This window comes from Oncorhynchus mykiss, chromosome 8 (genome assembly GCF_013265735.2).
Source record: "Oncorhynchus mykiss isolate Arlee chromosome 8, USDA_OmykA_1.1, whole genome shotgun sequence".
In the NCBI taxonomy this organism is placed as follows: Eukaryota; Metazoa; Chordata; class Actinopteri; order Salmoniformes; family Salmonidae; genus Oncorhynchus; species Oncorhynchus mykiss.
Window position 1 is genome coordinate 77,783,415 of NC_048572.1, and position 12,656 is coordinate 77,796,070.

Below are 12,656 nucleotides of genomic sequence, written 5' to 3' on the forward strand. Positions count from 1 at the left end.
GGGCTCTATAGAGTACATTACAAAGAATTGGGCTCTATAGAGTACATTACAAAGAATTGGGCTCTATAGAGTACATTACAAAGAATTGGGCTCTATAGAGTACATTACAAAGAATTGGGCTCTATAGAGTACATTACAAGACATTGGACTCTATGGACGACATTACCAAGCATTGGGCTCTATAGAGTACACTAACTAGCATTGGACTCTATAGAGTACTTTACCAAGCCTTGGGCTCGATGGAGTACATTACCAAGCATTGGGCTCTATAGAGTACATTACCAAGCCTTGGGCTCGATGGAGTACATTATCAAGCATTGGGCTCTATAGAGTACACTAACTAGCAATGGACTCTATAGAGTACATTACCAAGCATTGGGCTCTATAGAGTACATTACCAAGCATTGGGCTCTATAGAGTACATTACCAAGCATTGGGCTCTTTAGAGTACATTACCAAGCATTGGGCTCTATAGAGTACTTTACCAAGCATTGGCGTCTATAGAGTACATTACCAAGCATTGGGCTCGATGGAGTACATTATCAAGCATTGGGCTCTATAGAGTACACTAACTAGCATTGGACTCTATAGAGTACATTACCAAGCATTGGGCTCTATAGAGTACATTACCAAGCATTGGGCTCTATAGAGTACATTACCAAGCATTGGGCTCTATAGAGTACATGGAGATATTGTCCAACTTATCTGTGACTTCCCTCAGCTTGTCTGATGTTCTCCAGCTGCCTTCAGTCTTTCCCTTTTTTGGGGGGTTTGCTATAGGGCCCAGCTTCTCTGTTATATAGGATGTTATGGTGTATGGCCCTGTAGGGTTCCCTCTATAGCAGTAGCCACTTCTCTCTATATAGGACTCTGGGGTGGTATATGGCTTAGGTCACCGTGTTCAGCTGGAAATGCTCAACAATGTGTAGCCATTCTAAACAATAGGGCACATTGCATTTCATTTGGCACAGCCTTCTCCCCAGTGTACGCTGCTCTATGGACCATACTTTAGGTGCCAGGTCATTTGACCCTGACTGAGTGCATGCGTACATGTGTGTGTGCCCGTGTATGCAACCTATTGCAATCAATATCTCTCTACACCACCTATATAATGTACGGTGTGATTTGCAACTATAGGACTGGTCACTGATTATTCTCTCTTCTCTCTCTCCTCTCTTTCTTTCCCTTTCTAGTGCCCGTGCTGTGCTGCCATGACAACCATGGCCCCTCCCTTCATGTTTCTCCTCCTTCTCCTCCGATTGGCTCACAGTTCTTTCCCAGAGGAGCCCGGTCCGCTCAGCTACGCTCCCTTAGAGGGTATGTGTCCTTCTCAGTGTGTGTGTGTGTGTGTGTGGGGGGGGGGGGTGCCATTCAGAGGGTGAATGGCCTTTGAATGGGGTACAGTGGTAGGTGCCAGGCGCACCGGTTTGTGTCAAGAACTGCAACGCTTCTGGATTTTTCACGCTCAACAGTTTCCTGTGTGTCTCAAGAATGGTCCACCACCCAAAGGACATCCAGCCGACTTGACACAACTGTGGGAAGCATTGGAGTCAACATGGTCCAGCTTCCTCGTGGAATGCTTTCGACACGTTGTTCAGTCCATGCCTTGACGAATTGAGGCTGTTCTGAGGGCAAAAGGAGGGGTGTAACCATAGCTGCGGGAAGTAGGGGGGCTGAGGGTGCTGCAAGACCATCTGAAAAATATCGGAATCAAAAAATATATACATTTTTTTCTCACAAAGTGGTGCACTGGGCCTTTACTAGTATTAGCAAACCAATGTAGATGTCTGTAGTGCGGCCCTATTTCTCAGCATCTCCGCTTTAGCAAGAAAGTTACTTGTATAATGAAGAACAGTATCTTGCAGGATTCAATAGTTGGAATTGTAAGAGTTGTTGCTATGTCCGATTCTCTGTGATTCTGTCATTCTAATGGAATCCAGAAAGAACAAAACCCTGTTCTCAAACATTACATCAAAAGGTGCAAATTTATGGGCAAAGACATCAAACATCCACATCAAATTGAATATTTTTCATGATCAAATAACATGAAAAACAACCACTTTGTACAGTATTAATTTACCATCCTTACAAACCAATTAATGTAAATGTATATTACTGTATTGTACATAGACTGGTCATCTTGGTTTGTACCTGTAGACTTTGTACCTGTAGACTCCATCACCATGAAGAAATGACCAATACAGTAATTGAGTACATTGAGGCATCAAGTGGTTTGTGATGATATCAGACCGATATAGACGTCTTCAGCACAGTCATTATTTTTTGCTCATCCCCCCCATTAAAAAAAACGCCACCACCACCACCACCAAACTACTTCCTGCGGCTATGGATGCAACTCAATATTAGGAAGGTGTTCTTAATGTTTCCGTATACTCAGTGTGTGTATGTGTTTCTTTGGCCTGCATGCGTTTGTGTATGTATGGTATCTGTGCTGAATGACCCTTGGTGGCCCTTCTCAGTATTCCATCAGGCCAGAAAGTTCAGGGGTCACAGCCTTGGTCTGGAGCTGTTTTCACACGAAACAACCGTGTCACAGAGATAGATTGCAGAAGCACTGGGAAATGTGTTTCTCCTTGAGTGTGTGAACAAAATATATAATGCTCTCCCCTCCTCCTCTCCTTCAATTTAATATTATGGAGCTGCTATCTGAGGTCATTGCTTTGTTGCTGTTTTACTGCATATCTGATTGAGCATCAACCTAGTTCAAGAGGAGGGGGTGTGAGAGGTGGAGAGAAAGAGACATGGGAGGACAGAGAGAAAAAGAGAGCAATCGAAGGAGGGAGGAGGTAGATAGTCAGAGAGGTGGAGATGGAAATAGAGAGTGGTGGAAATAGAGAGAGAGATTGAATAGAAGCAGAGGAGAGAGAGAGGGCAGAGCGTTTGGAGATGCGTAGATGGATGGATGTCTATTATGTCGCTCCCTGCAGTCAAGGACAATGAGACAGTGGTCCCACTCAATCTCCTGAAGAGGAGTCCGTATGGAGATGTCACTATGTCCTCTCCACCTTCCCTGCAGTGTGTCCTGCCTGTCCTTCCATACTGTATGTGTCTGATCTATCCTCTCCTCTCCTCTCCTCCTGCAGTGTGTCCTGCCTGTCCTTCCATACTGTATGTGTCTGATCTATCCTATCTTCCCCTCCTGCAGTGTGTCCTGTCTGTCCTTCCATACTGTATGTGTCTGATCTATCCTATCTTCCCCTCCTGCAGTGTGTCCTGCCTGTCCTTCCATACTCTATGTGTCTGATCTATCCTCTCCTCTCTTCCTGCAGTGTGTCCTACCTGTCCTTCCATACTGTATGTGTCTGATCTATCCCCTCTTCCCCTCCTGTATCACTATCATTGTCTGTCTCCATCTTTCTGCCATCGCTCTGTTTCTCCCTCCTCCGCCTTTCTCACTTTTCACTCTTCCCCTCCTAGCTTTTTTTCCTCCATCCTTCCTGTCTTTCTCTCTCCATCCCCTGTAATGTAATGATAGAGTATAAACAACCCTTTCTTTCGCTCTCTCATCCTTCTTCTCAGTGGTGAGGAGGTATCCTGTGTTTGTGGGTAGAGCTCATCATTCCTCTCAGAGACAGGACCTGCACATTCAGACAGTGCTCCAGGTCAACCGCACTCTCTACATAGGAGCCAGGTAATAATCAGACACTGCCTGTACCCTACCTTACACACTGTACACAGTACCCTACCGCACACACAGTACACAGTACCCTACCGCACACACTGTACACAGTACCCTACCACACACACTGTACACAGTATCCTGCCGTACACACTGTACACAGTATATAGTTGTTTCATGATCAAATACACTGCAAAATACTGAAAACGTCTGTATTTCTCTCCTGTTGTCTGTGTTTGTAAAACAGAGACGATCTATACAGAGTGGAGCTGGACAATATGTCAGGGGATGAAATGTTCTACAGCAAGGTGAGACAGACAGACAGACAGACAGACAGACAGACAGACAGACAGACAGACAGACAGACAGACAGACAGACAGACCTCGCTGATGTAACAAACACCTCTGATTAAATCCGATCCCAGTATGATTGTAACCCTCTGGTCATGTCATTTTGTGGTCCTCTGCTAGAAGCGGACGTGGGAATCCAATAAGAATGACATTCGAGTCTGCAGAATGAAGGGCAAACATGAGGTTAGTTCCCATCTCTAGCCCAGAGGGCAGCGTATGTCAGTGGTTACTCACAGAAAAAAACTTTAGACTACAGTGTGTTGTTGGGGGTGCTGTGGGGTTATCGATTCTAGTAATCCCAATGACATGTTGTCCTGCAGTGAGAATGTGATACCTGCAACTGATCTGAGTGATGAGTAATATGGGGTGATACGATCAGTGAATAATGGAGGCCTAAGAGATAAAGGAGAGAGGGAGGATCGAGAGGGAAAGATTTTACTTTTATCTGTCTTATTGGCAGAGAGGGGAGAAAGAAAGAGTGAGGGGGAAGAGAAGAGAGAGAGTGAGGGGGAAGAGAAGAAGTGGGGGAGGAGGAGAGAGAAAATCGAGGAAGGAGAAAAGACAGCGAGAGAGGGAGAGAGAGAGATAATGAGATGGTGGTGTCACACAGCCCTGGGGTAGACCATGGAAATCAGGATGGAAGGGAGGGAGATAGGGAGAGAGAGGGAGGGAGAGAAAGGGAGAGAGCGATCAGTGGAGAAAGCACTTGAGATATATAAATAGAGGTAGAAGACCAAACAGTCACAGATAAAAGTAGAGATAGAGCGACAGATTGAAGGTAAAGAGGAAGAGCGTGGGAAAGAGAAAGAGTTGTGTGGCATTAAGGTTGACAGATAAAAGGGAAAGAAACAAAAAGAGAAAGTAACAACATCAAAGGTTTTTGACATCAAAAGTGGAGAGAGACAAAGACAGACAGACAGAGAGTTTTGAGTTTTTATAAAAACCTTTATTTTATACTTAATAATGAACAAAAATAATGGCACACTGTGCCTTTTCAGAAATTAAGCAACAAATGTCATTCCTAAATAAAAATTTATTAAATTAAAAAACATAGATATACGTTCAACTCATTTTATCTAGAAAAAAATAGTTTCCCCTCCTCCACAAAACAAACCGCTCCTTCATAAGCCCACGTCTCCTCAAACAATGGGAGATCTTTTACAGCCGAGAAGAACTCAAAATCCACTTTTATGCTCACTTTGACTAATCCCTTAGAAACACATCTTACAACCTGCTCATAACTCGTGCGTGTCTATTTTATGTTTCCTACTCAGAGAAATTACCCTCTTAGCTTAACCCTGTCACGTGTGCACCCTCTCCGGCCTCTAGGTCACCAGGCTGCTCGTTATGGCACACAACTGTCACCATCATTACCTGGACTCCATCACCTCCTTGATTACCTGCCCTATATATGTCCCTCCCTTTGGTTCTTCCCTATATATGTCTCTCCCTTTGGTTCCTTCCCTATTTATGTCACTCCCTTTGGTTCCTTCCCTATATATGTCCCTCCCTTTGGTTCTTCCCTATATATGTCTCTCCCTTTGGTTCCTTCCCTATTTATGTCACTCCCTTTGGTTCCTTCCCTATATATGTCTCTCCCTTTGGTTCCTTCCCTATTTATGTCACTCCCTTTGGTTCCTTCCCTATATATGTCCCTCCCTTTAGTTCCTTCCCTATATATGTCACTCCCTTTGGTTCCTTCCCTATTTATGTCACTCCCTTTGGTTCCTTCCCTATATATGTCCCTCCCTTTAGTTCCTTCCCTATATATGTCACTCCCTTTAGTTCCTTCCCTATATATGTCCCTCCCTTTAGTTCCTTCCCTATATATGTCACTCCCTTTGGTTCCTTCCCCAGGAGTCATTGTTTCTGTTTCACGTCTGTGTGTTTTTTGTGTTTTCTTGTTTTGTATTATGTTATGTTTATTTATTAAAACACTCACTCCCTGAACTTGCTTCCCGACTCTTAGCTCACTTGTTACAGTCCCCCAAAAATGTTTTAACAGTTGACATTTTCTTTTCTGTTGCTTAGTGAAACCCCAAAATAAAAACAGTGTTATTGAAAATCTCCCCTACAGCTGTAAACAAAGACTACAGTATTTCAAATAGGCTTTAGCCTCTCACACTCCATAAAACAGTGAAAAATTGTTTCTCTTATGTTACAAAAAGGACATCTATCTGGACACCAATATCTGAGTTAATAACAGATACAAAAACATTAACTGCAATGATGCCATGCAAAACCCTCTATTGCATGTCACCGGTGGCCTTTTGTAATGGTGGCTTGTACAGTGCTCTCCATGCTGGCTTTACCTTGTCACTAATGCCCAGTTTTACCCTCCAAGGAGTGTATTTTCTATTCTTCAATTTATCTTTATTCAAATCCTTGACACACCCCCTATATAAGTCTTTCCCGTTCACCTCATCCAAACCCACCTCTTCCAACCCTCTCAAATCCAGTAATAACACCTTTCTTTCTGACTGGGATATTGGGTGTAATCCCTAGTGTTGGAAATGGGACTTATTCATCTTGAGCCTTCTTCTTATGATTAAGCATATACCACTCTTCTACAGACAGAGCCTTCCGGCAGCTTTCCAGCAGTTGTGCGACAATTCTTTCCGACCTCAACCCGAAATATTCAGCCACCCGTCAGCCCACCATTAAGGTGGGCCCAGCCATGGTCATTGACTGTTTTAGGCTGAGGATTTTGCCCTTCACCAGAATCTTGGAGAGATGTGGAACAGCTGCAGTTGTACAATCCAGTCTTGCCCCATACACCAGAGGTTCCTCCAGCAGCCAATGCTGGAGTGCGTCTGGACTCCGTTATTATGCTCCAAACCCTAAGGCCTCTGTAAAACGAAGGTACTCCCCCCCTTGAAATCTGGCTACTATCAACCTAAAATAAATCCTTCTTTAAACCTAATCCCCCGACCTGCTGTAATACAGGACCTGCCACCCATCTCCAAACCACATTTTCCGGTCCATAAAGCAACCTTTGAATAAACTAAAACCCGGAAAGCAGCAGCCCTCCTAGCAAGATGTAGAAGACCTTGTCCCCCCCCTCCTCTTTTGACAAATACAAAACACTTTGTGGAACCCATTATATTTATCCCAAAATAAATATACAATAATCGCCTGTATCTTAGCCAGAAGGCCAGATGGTGGCTCTAAACATGACAACCGATGTCACGGTGCAGAGGCAACCACATTGTTAACAATAATAGTGCGCCCCCTAATTTATAAAATAGCCTCCAACATTCTACTCAACAAATTGGATGCAGTCTATCACAGTGCCATCCGTTTTGTCACCAAAGCCCCATATATTACCCACCACTGCGACCTGTACGCTCTCGTTGGCTGGCCATCGCTTCATACTCGTCGCCAAACCCACTGGCTCTAGGTCATCTACAAGTCTCTGCTAGGTAAAGCCCAGCCTTATCTCAGTTCACTGGTTGCTATAGCAGCACCCACCTGTAGCACGCGCTCCAGCAGGTATATCTCACTGGTCACCCCCAAAGCCAATTCCTCATTCGGCCGCCTTTCCTTTCAGTTCTCGGCTGCCAATGACTGGAACGAACTGCAAAAACCACTGAAGCTGGAGACTCTTATGTCCCTCACTAGCTTTAAGAACCAGCTGTCAGAGCAGCTCACAGATCACTGCACCTGTAAACAGCCCATCCAACTACCTCATCCCCATACTGTATTTATTTATTTATCTTGCTCCTTTGCACCCCAGTATCTCTACTTGCACATTCATCTTCTGCACATCTACCATTCCAGTGTTTAATTGCTATATTGTAATTACTTCGCCACCATGGCCTATTTATTGCCTTAACTCCCTTATCTTACCTCATTTGCACTCAATGTATATAGACTTTTATTTTTTTTATACTGTATTATTGACTGTATGTTTGTTTATTCCATGTGTAACTCTGTGTTGTTGTATGTGTCGAACTGCTGTCCTTTATCTTGGCCAGGTCGCAGTTGCAAATGAGAACTTGTTCTCAACTAGCCTAACTGGTTAAATGAAGGTGAAAAAAAACATGAGACTCAAACTATCCACCTCTGCCTGATTTTTCACTAAAGTAGCATCGGCATAGGCTGAGACGAAGAGGAGGAGTATCCTCTGAAAGCTACACCCCTTCAATGTGATGTCTAATGCTATTTAGTAGTTATAATGGTTGCATATATCATTCCTGACAAAGAACACCCCTGCCTAAAATCTCTACATACTTTAAAAGGAGCACTCAAGCCACCTTTAAATTTCAGCACACTTTCAATGTCACCATATATCACCCTAATCATGGCAATAAAACCAGAGCTGAAACCAAATGCCTCAAAAGTGTGCCATAAGTATTGATGTTCAACTCTGTCAAATGCCTTTTCCTGATCAATTAAAATTAGACCAGCATCCAACCCAATAGCCCTAGAGACGTCCCAAAAATTCAGAGTCAGGGAATGTTGTCCCCTGTCTGCCTGCCGGGAACACAGTAGGACTGCTGGACCTCCGACCGCAAAGCACTACAGAGGGTAGTGCAAACAGCCCAGTACATCACTGGGGCCAAGCTTCCTGCCAACCAGGACCTCTATACCAGGCGGTGTCAGAGGAAGGCCCTAAAAATTGTCAAAGACTCGCTAAGTCTAGGTCCAAAAGGCTTCTAAACAGCTTCTAACCCAAGCCATAAGACTCCTGAACATCTAGTCAAATGGCTAACCAGACTATTTGCATTGCCCCCCCCCCTCCTCCATACCACTGCTACTCTCTGTTGTCGTCTATGCATAGTAACTGTAATAACTCTACCTACATGTACATACCATCTCACCTAACCAGTACCCCTTAGAACACTTTAATAACTCTACCTACATGTACATACTACCTCACCTAACCAGTATCCCTTAGAACACATTAATAACTCTACCTACATTACATGTACATATTACCTCACCTAACCAGACCCCTTAGAACACTTTAATAACTCTACCTACATGTACATACTACCTCACCTAACCAGTACCCCTTAGAACACTTTAATAACTCTACCTACATGTACATACTACCCCACCTAACCAGTACCCCTTAGAACACTTTAATAACTCTACCTACATGTACATACCATCTCACCTAACCAGTACCTCTTAGAACACTTTAATAACTCTACCTACATGTACATACTACCCCACCTAACCAGTACCTCTTAGAACACTTTAATAACTCTACCTACATGTACATACTACCCCACCTAACCAGTACCCCTTAGAACACTTTAATAACTCTACCTACATGTACATACTACCTCACCTAACCAGTACCCCTTAGAACACTTTAATAACTCTACCTACATGTACATACTACCTCACCTAACCAGTACCTCTTAGAACACTTTAATAACTCTACCTACATGTACATACTACCCCACCTAACCAGTACCCCTTAGAACACTTTAATAACTCTACCTACATGTACATACTACCTCACCTAACCAGTACCCCTTAGAACACTTTAATAACTCTACCTACATGTACATACTACCTCACCTAACCAGTACCTCTTAGAACACTTTAATAACTCTACCTACATGTACATACTACCTCACCTAACCAGTACCCCTTAGAACACTTTAATAACTCTACCTACATTACATGTACATACTACCTCGCCTAACCAGTACCCCTGCTGTATATATTGTTATTTTACTGCTGCTCTTTAATTACTTGTTACTTTTATCTCTTATTCTTAGCCATATTTTTTTAAACTGCACTGTTGGTTAGGGGCTTGTAAGTAAGCATTTCACTGTAAGGTCTACAACTGTTGTATACGGCACATGTGACTAATACAATTTGATTTGATTTGATAAACAAACATCATAAAATCCCACTGGGGTTATTACACTTGATTTACAGACCTGAGATTGATGCTCAAAACAATAAAACCTATGTAACCTGGCCAGAGAGATGGTGTTCTCTCTCACATGGGCCCATGTGTACTGTCTCGTGCCTCCATGTTGGCTCCGCCAAATATCACACAGTTCATGCATTACAATAAGGCATTTATAAAAAGTCCTTGAGGTTTTGTGGTTTCTATCTAAATCACTGACTGTGCAGTTAAAATCCCCAGCAAGAAATAAATTATCCTCAGTGTTACATTTCTCAATGGTATTTGATAATGTCTCTAAAAAAGCATACCCTATCAACTGCCACCACTGGGGCATATACATTTATTAAACACATAGTGATGTTTTCATACCTCACTCTAAATAAACTCCCCTCAACTACCTCTTCAACCTCATATGACAAAGGCAAAAGCCCTTTTGAGAACAGGATAGCCACACCCCCACTTTTTTAGCTTTTATGACTACACACCACCGCTCCCCTCCACACACTCCTTTTGCCACATAACTTCATTTTCAATATTACTATGCGTTTCTTGTAGAAAACTTCCCTTACCCTTCATTGAGTCATACTGTCGCCCCATTTATGTTTAAAGAAGAAATCTTAAAACTGCTCATGGCTGAGAAAAAAATACATAGGAAGAGACAGTAAACATCTCTTTACAGAGTTAAGGCTGCGACTGAACTCTTTAATTTCCTTTAGAATTTAAATCACTTTCTTCCCTTCAATTTCAGAAATGATTTTATCAATCCCATACCTCCCTTCCACCCCATTTATCTCGCTATTTTGTTGTGATGCGTAAAATGACTCACTCTCGCTTTCCTCGTCAGAGGAAATCCCACCATCTCTACTATCTGTTTATCCTCAACTGATTTATCAATGTCTACCTTCATCACCACTTAAATTCTTCCTCTTAATCCTGGGTACTTTGAAAACAGCTGCTTCATTTTCCATTGTTTCAAACTCCTCTTGAACTCCACTTTCATTTTCCAGCACCGACTCAGCAACCCCAGTCGCAGTCACACCGGCTATTCACCCTCTCTCTTTACTCTGATCCACCACAATTTCCCACCGCTCTCCTTTCCTACATTTCCCATCAAATCTGCCCACCTTCTCCCTTCATGTGTTCATCCCTTCGCGGTGGTGCATTAGCTGCACCACCGCTAGAGCTGCTACCTGGCTCTGCGCGATCGTTCTCGGGACAATAACGTTCCAAATGCCCCTCTTCCGCAGCCAAAGCTGTTCATTTATTTAGTAGAAGTGTATAGCACAATCAAATCTGTGAATATTAAAACTGAAAGCTAAATTAAGTTGGTCAGTATCCTTCTGTATAAAGATTGTGCACTTGTCTCCTATGAGACACAACATGTTTCAGCAAAGGAGATTTGCATCCAAAAATAACCTTTTTTTAAATGGTAGATACAAGTTGACCATGACGAGATAACTCGCTCTAAAACGTAACCTCAAATGGCGGCACGTTTCAAAGTATTACTTCTTCGCCGGATTCATAAAATGAAATACCGACGTCTGTGTATTCCGCAATACAACACCACTCTCAACTATCGAATTCACCTTTTCAGTGGAATCTAAGAATATCAGTACACTTGAGGCTGATTTTACACAATGCGCCAACAGCTGAGCTACGTTCTTCCACCGAACATCCTGCCGTAGCAGGAATCTTTACTCCATGCCGCAGACTAAGTTTTTCAAATCCCAACCCTCTGCGTGGCCATTGCAACCAGCCCCACACGCTGGTTCTGCCTTCCAGAAAAACAACCTCAACTATCACTCCACCCACCCTGACTAGGTATCCCCCTTTCCTTTCCCATTAGACTGAGATAAAAATTCTTCCTTGACTCATATAGCCATAATATGACATTTGAAATGTCTATATTCTTTTGGATCTTCTGAGTGTAATGTTTACTGTTATTGTTAATTTCACTCTTGTTTATTATCTACTTCACTTGCTTTGGCAATGTTAACATATGTTTCCCATGCCAATAAAGCTCTTACATTGAATTGAGAGAGAGACTAGAACATGGAGAGATTCTTCTAGCTCCCATGATGAACTCCTAAAGAGGGAATGTTGTGGTGAGTCGTGCTAGAAGATGTGTAGAGTAACAGTACCTCCCTTTTAAAACACAGAGATACAGCTGAACAGTGTGTTGTGTGTAATTTCCTTAAGGCTTTCCTGAGTGGTTGTTTTCACCTAAGCCATGGCTTAGTTCAGCCAGCTCAGCATACTGAATTCCTGCCATGAAGTAGCCTATGTACCAGGGGTCAGTGTACTGCTAACAGCTTAGCTACCTCCACTGTCCGACTGCCCCATACTGGGCTCGAACCAGTCATCCTCTGCTTCACAACACACGTGACCGCCCTCCTTCACAACATGCAAACCGATTGATACAAAAGGCTCCATCAGTGACATTTCAAGCTAGCTGTGGAGTGAGCATTCAATATATTCTTAACTCTGTTACATGTATGTACACTAAGGAGTATTTATTGATTACTTTTGTCATATGGATATGACAAACTTATTTCTCTGCCTAACCCTTTGAGGAGTGGGTTTGAAAGATAAATACACACACACTTACAGTACTTCTTTGACTCTCCCGTCATTTCTCATCCTTTCTTATCTCTTTCTTCAGGAGGAGTGTCGTAACTTCATTAAGGTGGTGTTGAGTCAACATGAAGGACTGTTTGTGTGTGGAACCAATGCCTTCAACCCTTTGTGTGCCAACTACACTGTGAGTATCTGTCTATTCAATTCAATTCA

General features: G+C 42.9%; 1 protein-coding gene across 1 annotated transcript in view; it reads left to right on the forward strand.

Moving 5' to 3' along the window:
• Positions 1-12,656, forward strand: part of LOC110530992 (semaphorin-6B-like) — a 69,028-nt gene that overhangs the window by 41,066 nt on the left and 15,306 nt on the right. Inside the window, exons 2-6 of the mRNA XM_036986337.1 lie at positions 1,194-1,317; positions 3,541-3,652; positions 3,888-3,948; positions 4,112-4,174; positions 12,529-12,627. Of these exons, the coding sequence (XP_036842232.1) occupies positions 1,194-1,317; positions 3,541-3,652; positions 3,888-3,948; positions 4,112-4,174; positions 12,529-12,627 (459 nt within the window). The remainder of the gene's footprint in view (positions 1-1,193; positions 1,318-3,540; positions 3,653-3,887; positions 3,949-4,111; positions 4,175-12,528; positions 12,628-12,656) is intronic.